General features: G+C 47.1%; 1 protein-coding gene across 2 annotated transcripts; it reads right to left on the minus strand.

Moving 5' to 3' along the window:
• Positions 1-5,893: 5,893 nt before the first annotated feature.
• LOC119939263 (C-type lectin domain family 2 member D-like) lies at positions 5,894-14,955 on the minus strand. Of its 2 annotated transcripts, none has more exons than XM_038759166.1 (6): positions 14,870-14,955; positions 9,460-9,576; positions 8,574-8,749; positions 7,466-7,569; positions 7,054-7,231; positions 5,894-6,422 (listed from the first exon to the last, which is right to left on the minus strand). In XM_038759166.1, the coding sequence occupies exons 1-5, from the start codon at positions 14,943-14,945 to the stop codon at positions 7,066-7,068; spliced, it is 639 nt and encodes a 212-aa protein (XP_038615094.1). In that variant the 5' UTR covers positions 14,946-14,955; the 3' UTR covers positions 5,894-6,422; positions 7,054-7,065. The 2 variants fall into 2 exon arrangements, with proteins under 2 accessions (XP_038615094.1, XP_038615093.1); XM_038759165.1 differs by having other exon boundaries at positions 8,574-8,752.
• Positions 14,956-15,698: the final 743 nt, after the last annotated feature.

Genomic DNA, 15,698 nt, shown 5'->3' on the forward strand with positions numbered 1-15,698 from the left:
AGAGGCAACATTACAGCAAGTGAGGGTGACTGAAATGGCTGAAGTTGGTCTGGGGCTTGAATTTCTGCCATCAGTGCTCCACAGCAGGAATGTAGACTCAGAGGAAATCTTTGTTCCAGGAGGCCAGGGGCTGGAGGCTGATGATGTGAAACAGATGGAGGCTGAGAGGCCAGGGGGTTAAGTTGGGGCAGAGAGGAGCCGTGTTGAGAGAATGGATTTGTGTTTAGGTATGTCTGTGATTTTTTGAGTCATGCAGAAACAAAAACATCTTACATCTGCTAGACTGGACAAGTCCCGCTTGGAACCCTTCGTGAAACTGTGGCTTCTGGGAGGGTGCAGAAGTTGGAATTCCCCTTGGCTCTCAGGTTCCCTTGGCCAGAAGGTGAAGTGTGGGGAGGTCTTCCAGATCAGGCTTCCCACTGAGGCCAGACTGGGCCAATTTGTGGGAGCCTTGTAGGTGTGGACCAGTGGAGAGGGAGCCAAATCCCTGCCCTGATTCCAACCCTCAATCAGTCACAATTTATTGAGCACGTACTGTGTGCAGAGCAGTGTATTAAGTGCTTGGGAGAGCACAATATAACAGAGTTGCTAGACATGTTTCCTGCCCACAAGGAGCAGCTTACTCACAGGATACGATCATTTCTTTCTGTTCTCTAAACTGCTGCAAGAGCCAGCCTGAACTGAGTTTTCATAGGAACAGATTCACAAAAAAAAAGATTCAAAATGAACAATAGCGGGGAGAATAGAGAAAACATTTCCTTCTTTAAAAACATATATTTTCTAAAGAAAAGAGTTCGATACAATGTGCCAGGCACTATACTAAGCACTGGAGTGGATACAAGCAAATCAGTGTGGATGCAGTCCAATTTAACAAATACCTGAATTATTACCCACTTCTTGTGGGCCAGTTTGATACCAGCTGTGATCCAGCTAAATTTTTTTTGTATTTGTTATGCACTTACTATATGTCAGGCACTGTACTAAGCGCTGGGGTAGATGCAAGCCAATCAGGTTGCACGTAGTCCATGTCCCACATGGGACTCATGGTACTTGGCTACCGGACACAACACCTAACCCCAACTTTAAGGTTGGGAATAATTAGTGGGAGAAATGGCACTGGTGTTAGTGAGGGAGGAGAAGTAATTTGGCTGAGCAGACCAAAGGGCTTAACTCACTTAACTTCTCTGTGCCTCAGTTACCTCATCTGCTAAATGGGGATTAAGACCATGAACCCCATGTGAAACATGGACTGTGTCCCACCTCACTATCTCATACCTACCCTAATAATAATAATAATGATGGTATTTGTTAAGTGCTTACTATGTGCAAAGCACTGTTCTAAGTGCTGGTGCTCAGTACAGTGACCGGAAGAGATAAGCAATTAACAAATACCATTAAATAAAAAAGCAACATTACAGCAAGTGAGGGTGACTTTGAAATGGCTGAAGTTGGCCTGTGTCTGTGGAAAAGTGAAGCTGGAGACAAACCCCTGCCCTGGTTCCAACCCTCTATCAGCTGCATTTATTGAACCCTTAGGTATGTGCAGAAGAGTACAATATAACAATATAACAGACTCATTCTCTGCCCACAACACAAGTTTACAATTCCGTCCACTCTCTAAACCGCTGCAAGAGCTACTCTGCTCTGGGTTGTCGTAAAAAAAGATCCAAACCAAAAAACAGCAGGGAGAATAGAAAAAAAAATTCCTTCTTTAAAAACGTATTTTCTAAAGGAAAGAGCTCAATAGTTCATTGCCTGATGAATATCGCAGAGGAGAATTGGCAGTTTGTTTCACATGGTAAACATTAACAATTGTGGTATTTGTTAAGAGCGCACTATGTGCCAGGCACTGTACTAAGACCTGGGGGTGGATACAAGCAAATCTGGTTGGACACAGTTCAACTTAACAAATACTTGAATTATTATCCACTTCTTGTGGACCAGTGTGGCACTAACAACCATCCGGATACATTTTGGGTTTTTTTTCTTTATGATATTTGGTAAAGCATTTACTATGTGCTAGCACTGTACTAAGCACTGGGGTAGATACAAGCTAATCGGGTTGGACACAGTCCTTGTCCCACATTGGACTCACTGTTTCAACTCCCATTTTACAGATGAGAGAACTGAGGCCCAGAGAAGTGAAGTGACTAGCCCAAGGTCACACAGCAGACAAGTGGCAGAGCCAGGATTAGAAGCCAGGTCTTTCTGACTCCCAGAGTCCCTTCCCTCAGAGGGTTCAGCTTCTAATCCCCTTTGCTCTTGGATCTGTACCCTTTGGGCACTACATATTCACCCGACCCTCAGCCCCACAAGCACTTACGTACATATTCGTAACCTATCTATTTTAATGTCTGTCTTCTCTAGACTATAAGCTCATCGTGGGCAGGGAATGTGTCTAACGATTCTGTTGGACTGTACTCTCCTAAGCATTTCAGTGCTTAAAAGATATGATTGATAAACCAACAAGTGCAACCAGGCCCTGGGATCTGCTGGACACAAAAAGCCAAGCAGAGCTTTAGGTGAGACTTTCTTTGGGGGTGGGAAAGCCGTGTTGACCAGGGCTCTGGGTAACAGCCTTCGGCAACAGTGAAGCAGCCCAAGAACCCCACTCGAAGCTCCCACCTGGAGGGGAGGATCCCTGGCTTTGTAGACTCCCCATGTAGCCAAGTCAACATGACCTTTGAACCCCGCAATCTGTAAAATTTCCTGACAACCCTGCTCAACCCGTTCCAATCCTAATACATAAGCACATGTCTGGAAAAACCCGTACATTAGATTCATTCATTCATTCAATCGTATTTATTGAGTGCTTACTGTGTGCAGAGCACTGTAAGCTTGGGAAGTACAAGTTGGCAACATATAGAGACGGTCCCTACCCAACAACGGGCTCACAGTGGGTTGTTCGCATAAAGCAAGTTTTACCTTTTCCTTTTGTCCCAAATATTTTCTTTTCTCTCCTAATGGAAAGGCTTTGGAAAGCAAAGCCTTTGGTGGAAAAATAAAGGGGAGAATTTTGCAGCAAGAAAATTTCTCCTTTTCACAACGAGTGATCATGTTTTCTCTGTCAAAGAACACAAGGACTTTAAGGGTGAGGTTAAAAAAGTAAAGAGAGAGGAAATTTGCTGTTGGGCCATGTCTCCTTTCACTCCTCAAATGTTCTCTTTGCAGGCCTTAGAGACCACGGGTAGAGAAATAAATGGGAGATGTTTTTGGCGTGAAGCATATGACTCCTTTTCTACCTCACATACTGTCTATGCAGGCCTTGAAGGGTTGAGGTTAGAGAAATTCAAGCATGGAGATTTCTCCTTTTCTACCTCAAAGAGTCTCTTCTCAGGCCTTGAAGACCTTGGGTAAACAAATCCGCGTGATAATTTTTACATGAAGCAAATTTCTCCTCTTTCACTTTAAATACCATCTTTACAGGCATTGAAGGCCAGCCCTAGCAAAATGGAAGCTGGACATGTTTTGCTCCTGGGAAATTTCTCTCTTCTCACTTTAGATAGTCTCGATTCACCCTCAGTCCAAAGGCCTCAAAGACCTCAGGTGGAGAAACGAAAGTGAGAGATAGTTTGCAGGATGCAAATTTCTCCCTTTTCATCTCATAGCCTTTCTTCTGAGGCCTTGAAGACCATACAAAGATAAATCAAAGCAGGAGAGTTTTTTGCATGAAGCAAATTTCTCTTTTTCCACCTCAAGCATTCCTTATTCATTCTCAATTAAAGGCCTGCAAGGCTGCAGGTAGGCTTAGGTTCAGGGGACATTAGTGTAGGAAGTTACACTTCTCCCTTTCCCACTCATATATTTATTTTCTCTTCAGGTCTTGTAGATCTTATGCGGACACACAGAATTTGTGTAAAGCAAATTTCTCTTTCTCCCCCTCTGATATTTTCTTTTCATGGCCTTGAAGACCTAGAGAAGTAAAAGCAGGGGGTTGTTGGCATGAAGCAACCTTCTCCTCAAATAATCTCAGCTCACTCTCACTTCAAAGGCCTTGAAGGCCTGAGTGGACCAGTGCCCAGGAGATGTGCCTGCATGAAGCACAATTCTCCCTTTCCAGCTCATCTATTTGCTCATCAGGCCTTGAAGACCGTAAAGTAGAAAGATAATCGGGTGAGTTTTTGCATGAAGCAAACTTCTCCTTTTTCAGTCTCATATAGCCTCCTTTCATGCCCTAAAGACCTTAGGTAGAGAAATTCAAAAACAGGAGACTGCATGAAGTACATTTCTCCTTTTCCACATTGTATATTCTTTCTAAATTCTCAATTATAGGCCTTGAAGGCCTTAGTGGCATAACAAATGGGAACATTTTTTGCATGAAGCAAAACTTCTCCTTTGCCAGCTAATATGCATTCTCATTTTGAAAGCCTGGAAAATCATATGTAGAGAAATAAGGGGATATTTTCTTCCATGAAGCAAATAATTTCCCTCGCCCAACCGATATTCTCTCCTCATACTCAATTATAGATGCCAACTCTGCTCCTGTGAGAACCCTGGCCCTGCTTCTTAAGAGTCGGGTATGGAGGAGATGGGCACAATTTGAACCACACACTGATAAACCGTGAAAGAAAATGGCACAGGGGGCAGTGAAGACTCTTCCCTCAGTCACCTGTTGGCACCGTGAATTCTCCTGTGCCGCTGGGTAAAGCTTGGCGAACCCAACCTCGTTGTTGTGGAGGTACATAGCCCTTTCCTCTGTTCTGACGACTTTGACACCTGTCTACATGTTTTGCTTTGTTGTCTGTCTCCCCCTCTAGACTGTGAGCCCGTTGTTGGGTAGGGACCATCTCTATATGTTGCTGACTTGTACTTCCCAAGCGCTTAGTACGATGCTCTGCACACAGTAAGCGCTCAATAAATATGAATTAAGGAATGAATGGTCCCTTCCTGGTTCCCAGTTTTTCACCCGCAAACCCAAACTTGCCTGTTGCCTCTCAGGCCCATCTAGGCTCACTCTTTTCTCCTGGGAACAGGGAGTGGCAGTTTTCCCTTGATAAGCTTGCAAAAAGGGAGAATCGGGTGCCAATTCTGCAGGGCTAATTTGGGACACCATCTCCATTGAAGCTCCTCTCTCCTAGTGTCAAAAGCCCGGGCTTGGGAGTCAGAGGTCGTGGGTTCTAATCCTGGCTCCGCCACTTAACAGCTATGTGACTTTGGGTAAGTCACTTAACTCCTCTGGGCCTCGGGGAAGCCACTTCACCTCTCTGTGCCTCAGTTACCTCATCTGTAAAATGGGGAGAAAGACCGTGAGCCCCACGTGGGGCAACCTGATTACCTTGTGTCTACCCCAGCGCTTAGAAAAGTGCTTGGCACATAGTAAGCGCTTAACAAATACCATCATCATTATAACTATCTATGTAGGGCTCTTCAAAACCTCTCTCCTGAAAGCCCGTCGTGGGCAGGGAACGCATCTACCATTGAATTGTATTCTCTCAAGCACTTAATACACTGATCTGCACTCAATCAGCACTTAATAAATGGTATTGATTGATTGGTTCAGTTCCAGTGACATCACCGGTCCCTCTGAAGCAATCAATTTGACCTTTCCACTCAGCCAGACACTGTCTGTCTGATCCTTGGGCTGCAGGGGAAGTTGACAGTGAGGTTAGGATGGTATGGCTTTCCCATCCAGAAACCTGACTGTTAGCTGGTCTCTTGAGGCCTACCTGGATTGTCCAAGAGGGCTATTAGCATTAAGTGAGGCACGCAGAAGTTAGAAAATTTCCAGAGCCCAGAATTTCAAGAATGAGTTGAATGAAGAAGTGGGTCTAGAATTCCCTCGAAGGGAATTAGAGAGAAGGGGGAAATCCAGTAAGTGGATGCAAGGGTGAAACCCCTGAAATTGCCGGAACTCTTATCCAACAATCAGAATAATTAGTTAGTGACTCACCGATCATTTTGATATTAACTACTTTATTTCGATCTCTCAGCTTGTAAGTTCCTTGAGGGCAGGCTTGACATCTTTTAACTCTCTTGCACTCTCTCAAATGCTGAGCTCAGTCCTCTGCACAGAATATGATCTGGAGAGGGGAGAAACTGGAGGCTTCCTGCCTTCCCTCTGCCACCACCCCTTCAGCACCAGCTCCCAGCACATCCTGGAAGTACAGAATTCTGCCAGAAGCTTCCACTTCCTGCTTGCCAAGCCTTGGGATGGGGGTTGAATAAAGGGAGCAAGTCAGGGTAAACCAGAAGGAAGTGGGAGAAGAGGAAAGGAAGGCTTAGTCAGGGAAGGCCTCTTGGGGGAGATGTGCCTTCAGTAAGGCTTTGGAAGGTGGAAGAGTAATTGTCCGTCGGATATGGGGAGGGAGGGCGTTCCAGACCAGAGGGAGGACATGGGTGAGGGGTCGGAGGCGAGATACACAACAACATGGCTTTAAATCTTATGCTGACAACCGCCCTCCGTTGACAACATATCAGGTTTCCTGGAAGAGAAAGAAACTCAACTCAAACCCAGCCCGGCATAGCTGCTCAAAGACTGACGTGAAATGTGAAAGGGTTCAAAAATGCCCAAATACTTCATATAAATTGAAGCGCTTCATAAAAACCAGCATTAATAGAACTTTATTCTCATCTTCTGTACTGTCATTTCAGGTAGAGTAAGAATGTCAAATTCTCACAGGCTGAAAGGTTCCTGAGACAATAATAATGTTAATGATTGTGTTATTGGTTCAGTGCTCACTATGAGCCAAGCACTGGGGTAAATACAATTTAATCACTAGTCCTGTCCCACATGGGGCTCAGTCTAAGACTCTGCAGGGAAAGGGTTTAGGGAGAAGGAGAGTTATGGAAAGGGATGCAGAGGGCAGGAAAGGAAATGCCCAATGTAAATTGCTATTTCATCCTTTTTGGGAATTGTCAGTACAGTGTAGCTGAGAGGGGGAAACCTCAGCTTGTGGTTCACCTTCAGGCAGCCTTCACTCACAGCAATTCCAAGACTGAAAGCAAAATGGTGAGAGATCCAGTTGCCCAGGGTAACCCCAGCCTAGCACTGTCTCATATAACACTCTCAGTAAAACCCAATCCAGTTGACAGTACCTGCATATAACAACTTACAGTGCACGTCTCCTATTCAGTTTGGGAGTTCTGTATGTGACCCTTTGAAGCATTTTTTCTCCTCTGGGCATAAAAGCCAGGTTTACTACAAATCCATCTTCTGTCTGTGTAGCTTTTGGCACTGCTAACTCTGTTTTCATTTAGATAAGCACATTCTCCCCTTCCTTTAACTTCAAACCTGTAACAGAAGACAGAGAGTCAGCCACTAACAAGTTGAACATTTCCGTGGACAACAATTCCCAATCCTGTACCTTCTGTTAGCAGAAGTGAGAGAACAGAAGTCTACTCTCTCTCTCTCTCTCTCTCTCTCTCTCTCTCTCTCTCTCTCCCCTTCACCTTCTCTGCTTACACTTCAAATTCTGACATTTGCTAGAATCTGAGGAGAGGAAAGGAACCTGAGCCCGAGACTCACCAGCCAGTGAACTTGGTGCCGTTGGTCCATTTCCAGTCCTGGTCCGGTTCTCTGCTCAGCCCAATCCAGTGGTCAGAGGGGCCTTTGTGTCGCATCAATAGGTCCTTTGAAAAGGGCACGGAAAGGGTCTGTCAAGGGCATTCCTAAGTCACCTGTATAAGACTCAATCACTGTGGGGCTCACACATGTGAACTGTATTATTTATGATGGTGCCCCTGCCCTTTTGGTGGGGGTGGCGGGCCCCCCATTTGTGAGCTCAGGATGAAAAGGTGGTGCAATGTCTGCCCCCCCCACCCCCAAGTCCCAGCCATCTCTCACTTGCCACAACCCCCACCTTCACCAGGAAAGCCTGCTTGTGGCTCCAGTGTGAGGAATGCTTGATCTACAGCTCTAGGCCTTACAGTTTTTGGTCTGCATCTCCTTGGTTCATAAGTCTTGGTCATTCATTCATAAGTCTCTCTCTCATTCTTATTCATTCACTCATTCAGTCCTGTTTATTGAGTGCTTACTGTGCACAAAGCACTGTACTAAGCACGTGGGAGAGTACAATATAACAACAGACACATTCCCAGCCCACAGTGAGATCACAGTCTCATTCTTTCTTTTTCATTCTTTCTCACTCTTTTTTTCTTATTCTCATTCTCTCTTTCTCTTTCTCTTTTCTCATTCTCATTCTCTCTCATTCTCATTCCCTTCCTCTCTCTCCCTAACTTCCTCTTTCCTTTCTTTGACAGCTCCGAATCATTTAACGCACCTCTAGCTTTGCTACTGGGCAGATCAATCAGTAAACCAATTTACTGAGCATCTGCTGACCTTAGGAGAGAACAACAGAAAAAGACAACACATTCCTTCCCTTCAACAAGCTCATAATCTAGCCGGGTGTCTCTCTGGGCTCCCATGCCAGTCCCCTTCTGTCCTCCAGTAAGGAGCACTGGAAAGGATCCAGTACACTGGGGCGGAGTCCAGGCAGAGAACAGGGCTGCTCTGTGGTCAGCACAGCACAGCCTGCTCAGCTGCCCCACACTCTTCCCCAACAAGAACCCAGGTTGGGCTTGCTGGTCTCCACTACGGTTAGGGGCCAAAGGAGGGCTCGAAACTGTCTTCTCACCATTTCCCGCTGAGTGTCAATCACAGTGAGAAAGGCAGAGTGGGAGGTACAGAAACTCTGGCTAGATGTCCAGTTCCTCGTATCTTCGGAAAAATAGTAACACTTCTCTCGAAATCCAATCCAGTCATCTGGGCAAGGACCAGCTACAGGGAATTCTGGGAGAGGCTTGGCTCTTTCTACTGAAAATACAACAGTGAGATGGTCATGAGGGGCTGGGAGAAAAAAGAAATCTGAGACATGTAACCCAAGCTAGGGCAGATTCCCTGCTGCCTTCTCAACTCTATTTTCTCCAGTCTCAGGCTGGATGGACTCTGCAGCCCATTAACCATCATAAACCTGCATTCGACCTGGACTCCAAGGCCACATGCACTGCTATGACTGTGATTAAGGAGGCCAACTCTTCCTCCTGCAGGACAAAAGTGTGAGCAAACCAGGGAAGGGGCTGAGACCAAGGCAGCCAATGAGAAAGACAAGCCCATTTGAGGTGTTCTGATCCTCACTTTCCCATCCAGGAGACGGGGGAAGGAAAGGTCTCGGAGTCACATTTCCACCTCTGCAGGGAGAAACACTGCCCACTACCCCCAGACTGAGTTGGAGCAGACTCCACTAAGAATGCAAGCTGGGCCCAAAGAGCCCCAAAGGAAGCAGGTAGCTTCACCCCTGGACAGAATAATAAGGAAAACCAAACATTTGTTAGCTCCCTGACAGTGAATAAATATGTATAGGTCCACCCACGGGGAAATAGTAAAGTCCTAGGCTCACGGGGCCATGATGGACAGTCAATGCCAAAAAAGATCTTGGATTTCTCTGGAAGAAAAGAGCAAAGTAAATATGAAAATGCAATATCGTCAGTCTGGTCAGAAAAACTGAGAAATAGATAACTCACTTGCCAAGGCGCAGGACAGAGCAATCACCAAGAAGACCAGAAGTGTGGTAGGCAGAGCTAACAGACGAATACAAACTGGTGTAACACTTCCAAGATGTTTTGTCAGTGGCCAGTTACCTGAAAAACACAAACTAATGATTTTTCCCTCTCTGATAATCTCTTTTATTATGCCAGCTAGTCATGCAGTGTTGATTCTGTGGGAAATATTTCACCCAGACTCCTGATGTAATTCTCATTCCCAGAAGCAACACTGGCATTCAAGAGTGCCTACTATATTCAGGGTACGTTTGGGAACTTATAATTGAAGTCAAAGACATGTTCCTGTCCTCAAGGAAACTACAGTCTATTGTGGGAGGCAAGTGGATAGAAAATGTGAGGAGTAAGTCATTGGAGAGTGAGCAGTTGAAGATGGTGGTCAGGGAGGGAAGAAGTGAGGCGGCAAGTGTTTTGATATGTGTGAAGGGATGGGGTAGATTTTGAGAGGAGGTGAGAGATCTATTGCAAAACTGCTGGAACTGAGGGGAGAGTCGAAGAAGGGTCAGGAGTTGGGAAAGCCTGGAGAGGAGCAGGGGCTATTTTAGGGGTATCTCCCCTAATGATTTCAATTTGATCAGTGAAGTATGTGACCAGGTCATCAGGGGTAAGAGGCTGGTGAAGGGCAAGAGGCTTGAGGAGAGATTAAAACATCTGAAATACCTGTCATGGGCAGTAGGCATGGGAGTCAATAAGGATGGAGAAATAATGTTGCTGGGAAGTGGAGAGAGCAGAATTAGAGCAGGTGATAATGAGCTTCAGGTGGATGAGATTGACAGATGACCCCATTTTCTGCCAGCAACACTCCCAGGCTTGTGTGCAAGTGTAATAATAATAATAATGGTATTTGTGAGGCACTTACTATGTGCCAGGCTCTGTTCTAAGCACTGGAGTAGACACAAGATAATTGGGTTGGACACAGTCCCTGTCCCACATGGGGCCAGAGTCTTAATGTCCCTTTTACAGATGAAGGAACTGAGGCACAGACAGGTTACATGACTTGCCCAAGGCCCCACAGCAGACAAGTGGCAGAGCTGGGATTCAAACCCATGACCTTCTGATTTCCAGGCCCGTCCTCTATCCACTATGCCAAGAAGCATACTGTGGAGATGATCCAGGGTAGTACAAAATTGGTGAAGGGACAGTGGGGAGAGTGAACTGAGTTTAGTGGAAAGGGTAGTGTTGAGGCAGTGTGGTCTAGTGGATAGAGCATGGACCTCGGAGTCAGAAGGACTTAGGTTCTAATCCTGACTCTTGTCTCCTGTATGACCTTGGGCAAGTCACTTCACTTCTCTGTGCCACAGTTACCTCATCTGTAAAATGGGGATTAGGACTGTAAGCCCCGTGTGGGACAGGGACTGTGTCCAACCCATTTACACTTGTTTCTACCCCAGTGCTTAATACAATGCCTGGAACATAGTTAATGCTTAACAAATACCACAATTATTATTAGTGGTAGTATTAGTGTAGATTGTGCTTAGTATGGTGCCTGGCATGAAGTTGGTGCTTAACAAATACCACAGTTATTATTATTATTATTATTATTAGTGTAGATTTGTATAAAGAAGACAGTGTAGATATGGAGACCAAATGGGATTGATAACTTCAGAAAATTGGCTGCAGGCAAAGGATTAGAGGCCTCTGTCGGGGAACAGTAAAGATATGTGGGGAGGGGGTGGGGAGGGAGAAGGCAGGTGAGAAGGTTGTGGTCAGATAGAGGGATTTCAGAGTCCGCGAGGGGGTGAAGTTGGGTAGAGCAGGAGATCAATGGAGTTGAGGAGTAAGCGGAGGTCTTCTGGACACACTAATTGCTCAATCAATATCGCTGATTGATTTATTCTTTCCCTTTCTGATTGTACAATTTTTGGACCTGCTGGGTTTCTGTTTCCTTGAACTCATTTCAGACTGAGAGAAAGTGAAAATGAAAGTAGAAGGAGAGACGACTGAGAAAGAGGCATGGGAAGAGGAAAGGGTGGGAAATGGGGAAATCTGCAAGTGGAAAACCCCAGAGTTTCCCCTCCAATGGGTAAAGCATGGGCCTGGAAGCCAGAGGACCTGGGTTCTAATCCCAGATCCACCACTTGCATGCTGTGTGAGCTTGCACAAGTCACTTCATTTGTCTGTGCCTCAGTTTCCTCAATTGCAAAATGGGTATTCAATATTTGTTCTTCCTCCTACTGTGAGCACCATGTGGAAAGGGAAGGTGTCCATCCTGATTAACTTCTATCTTCCCCAGGGCTTGGAACAGTGCTTGATACAAATCCAACTCCGCCCCCGCCCCCTCCCCCCAACTTTTTCCCTCTCCCAGCAGTGCCCACAGTGGAAAACTCTGCTGTCCTCTCCCCCTTCCCTCCTGCCTAGGCTCCTCAACTCTGCAGGCTGCTCCCTCTCGGTCTTTCAGTCAGTCAATTATATGTATTGAGTGCTCACTGAGTGTAGGGCATTCTACTAAACACTTGGGAGAGTACAATATAGCAATATAAGAGACACATTCTATGCCCACAAATTACTCTGTGTACACAAGTGCTATAGGGTTGTGAAGGGGGATAAACTAAAGGAGCCAGTAAGGGCAATGCACTTCGGAGATTACAATATAACAATAAACAGACACATTCCCTGCCCACAGTGAGCTTATAGTCTAGAGGGAGAGACAGACAGTAATATAAACAAATACATTTCAGATATGAGCATAAGTGCTATGGGGCTGGGAGGGGAATGAATGAAGGGACCAAGTCAGGGCAATACGGAAGGGAGTGGAAGAAAAGGAAAAGAGTGCTTAGTCAGGAAGTATGTCTTGGGGGAGTCATACCTTCATTATGGTTTTGAAGGTGGGGGAGTGCCATTGTCAGATAGGAGGTTGGAGGGTGTTCCAGGCCAGTGTCAAACATGGGCAAGAAGTCGGTATAGAGACAGACGAGATTGAGGCACAGTGAGTTTAGCATTAGAGAAGCGAACTGCTGGCTGGGTTGTTGTAGGAGAGTAATGAGGTGAGGTAGGAGGGTCAAGGGTGATGGAGTGTTTTAAAGCCCATGGTAAGGAGTTTTCGTTTGATGTGGAGGTGGATGGGCAACCACTGGAGGTTCTTGAGCCTGAACGATTTTTAGAAAAATGATCCGGGCAGCAGAGTGAAGTATGGACTGGAGTGGGGAGAGACAGGACACTGGGAAGTCGGCAAGGAGGCTAATACAGAAATCAAGGCAAGATAACAATAATAATAATAATAGTAATAGCATTTGTTAAGTGCTCACTGTGTGCAAAGCACTGTTGTAAGGGCTGGTGGGGGGGGAATACAAGGTGATCAGGTTGTCCCATGTGGGGCTCCTAGTCTTAATCCCCATTTTGCAGATGAGGGAACTGAGGCTCAGAGAAGTTAAGTGACTTGCCTAAGATCACACAGCAGACATGTGGCAGAGCCAGGATTAGAACACATGACCTCTGACTACCAAGCCTGTGCTCTTGCCACCAAGCCACACTGCTTCGAGTAAATGGTTGGATTAAAGTGATAGCAATTTGATGGAGAGAAAAGGGCAGAATGCTAAAGTAATGGGCTTTTGAGACATGAAGGACGGTGGTGCTGTCTACAGTGATGGGAAAGTCAGGGGAAGGGCCAGGTAGGGAGTTCTGTTTTAGACATGTTAAGCTTGAGCTGACAGGATGACAGCCAAGTGGAGATGTCTTGAAGGCTGGAGGAAATGCGAGGCTACCGAGAGGGAGGGAGATCAAGACTGGAGATGTAGATCTGGAAATCATCCGCACAGAGGTGGTAGTTGAAACCATGGGAATAAGTGAGTTCTCTGAGGGAGTGGATGGAGATGGAGAATAGAAAGGGACCCAGAACTGAAGCTTGAGGGACACTAACAGTTAGAGAAGCAGCGTGGCTCAGTGGAAACAGCAGGGGCTTTGGAGTCAGAGATCATGGGTTCAAATCCCAGCTCTGCCACTTGTCAGCTGTGTGACTTTGGGCAAGTCACTTAACTTCTCTGAGTCCAGTTACCTCATCTGTAAAATGGGGATTAAGACTGGGAGCCCGCCGTGGGATAACCTGATCACCTTGTAACCTCCCCAGCGCTTAGAACAGTGCTTTGCACATAGTTAGCGCTTAATAAATGCCATCATTATTATTATTATTATTAGTTAGTAGATGTGAGGCAGAGGAGGAGCATGCCAAAGAGACTGAGAATGAGCGGCCAGAGAGACAGGAGGAGGACCAGACGCGCACAGTGTCATTCGTTCAATTCAGTTGTAGTTGCTGAGCGCTTACTGTCTGCAAAGCACTGTACTAAGCGCTTGGGAGTGTCAGTGACGCCGAGGCTGGATGTTTCCAGGAGAAGGGGATGGTCTCACAGGGGAGGAATGTGTCTGTTTATTGTAGCGTATTCTCCCAAGCGCTTAGAACAGCGCTCTGCACACAGTAAGCGCTCAATAAATACGATTGAATGAATGTGTTTCCCGTCCCGGCTGGCTGACCCCTGCGGTGGCCTCTGCCCATCAGCCAGCTCCCAGAGCTGCCCCACCGCCCCCGGCACCATGCCCCATTTCACCCCTCTGACCGGAGCTCCCCAAAGTTTCCCCCTATTTCACAGCGCGAGAAGCCACGTGGCTTAGTGGCAAGAGCCCGGCCTGGGGAGGCGGAGGTCATGGGTTCTAATTCCGCCTCCCCCGCCTGTCAGCTGGGTGACCTTGTGCGAGGCACTTTCACTTCTCTGGGCCTCAGTTCCCTCATCTGTAAAGCGGGGATGAAGACTGTGAGCCCCACGTCGGACAACCTGATAAACTTGCATCTCCCCCGGTGCTTAGGACTGGTGTTTGGCACATAGTAAGCGCTTAATAATAATAATAATATTTGTTAAGCGCTTACTATGTGCCCAGCACTGTCCTAAGCACTGGACATGCCATTATTATTATTATTATTAATCCTTATTAATTAATTAATAACAATAATCCTTATAGTTATTAATGTTATAATTATTAATCTTCTAGACTGTGAGCCCGCTGTTGGGTAGGGCCCGTCTCTATATGTTGCCAACTTGTACTTCCCAAGCGCTTAGTACAGTGCTCTGCACACTGTAAGCGCTCAATAAATACGATTGAATGAATGAATGAATGAATGAATGAATGATCCCGGCACCGCCGCTTGTCAGCTGTGCGACTTTGGGCACTTCGCTTCACTTCTCCGAGCCTCAGTCCCCTCCTCTGGAAAATGGGGGTGAAGACTGTGAGCCCCCCCGTGGGACAAGCTGGACGCCTTGTACCCACCCCAGCGCTCAGAACGGTGCTTGGCACATAGTAAGCGCTTACCACAGGCCATCATTGTTATTTTTCTACTGATTTGGCCCCCATCGCGCAGCAGCCCCGAGCCCCCTCCCCGGGGGCTTACCAGCTTTCCCGGGCTCGGCCTCCCGGAGCAGGGGCCCCGCGGACTCGAAGGCCACGACGTCCCGTCCAGCCCCCATCGACGCCCCACCCGAGAAATGCGGATGAATGAAGGCAGGGCCTCCGAGCCTGCCGACGACGTTCCCGTTGTCCCGCCCAACTCCCGAAGGGGAAGGCAAAAAAAGGGAAGTGCTAAAACCGAGTCATTCTCATCCCCAGGCCCATCCCTTTGGCTCCTGCAGACCGCCCTCATTCATTCCCTGTGAGTCCGACTTGATAGTGGCTGGGGCAGCCGCCTGGGGGTCGGAAGGTCATGGGTTCCAATCCCGGCTCTGCCACTTGTCTGCTGTGTGACCTTGGGAAAGTCTTTTCACTTCTCTGGGCCTCGGTTCCCTCATCTGGAAAGTGGGGATTGAGGCTGCAAGTCCCACATGGGACAGGGACTTAGTCTGACTTGATAGTGGCTGGGGCAGCGGCCTGGAGGTCGCAAGGTCATGGGTTCTAATCCCGGCTCTGCCCCTGGTCTGCCGTGTGACCTAGGGTAAATCCCTTCACTTCTCTGAGCCTCGGTTCCCTCATCTGGAAAGTGGGGATTGAGGCGGTGAGTCCCACATGGGACAGGGACTTAGTCCGACTTGATAGTGGCTGGGGCAGCGGCCTGGAGGTCGGAAGGTCATGGGTTCTAATCCCGGTTTTGCTACTTGTCTGCTGGGTGACCTTGGGCAAGTCTTTTCACCTCTCTGGGCCTCGGTTCCCTCATCTGGAAAGTGGAGATTGAGGCTGCAAGCCCCACATGGGACCGGGACTTAGTCCGACTTGATAGTGGCTGGGGC

Source organism: Tachyglossus aculeatus, chromosome 17, assembly GCF_015852505.1.
Source record: "Tachyglossus aculeatus isolate mTacAcu1 chromosome 17, mTacAcu1.pri, whole genome shotgun sequence".
NCBI lineage: Eukaryota > Metazoa > Chordata > Mammalia > Monotremata > Tachyglossidae > Tachyglossus > Tachyglossus aculeatus.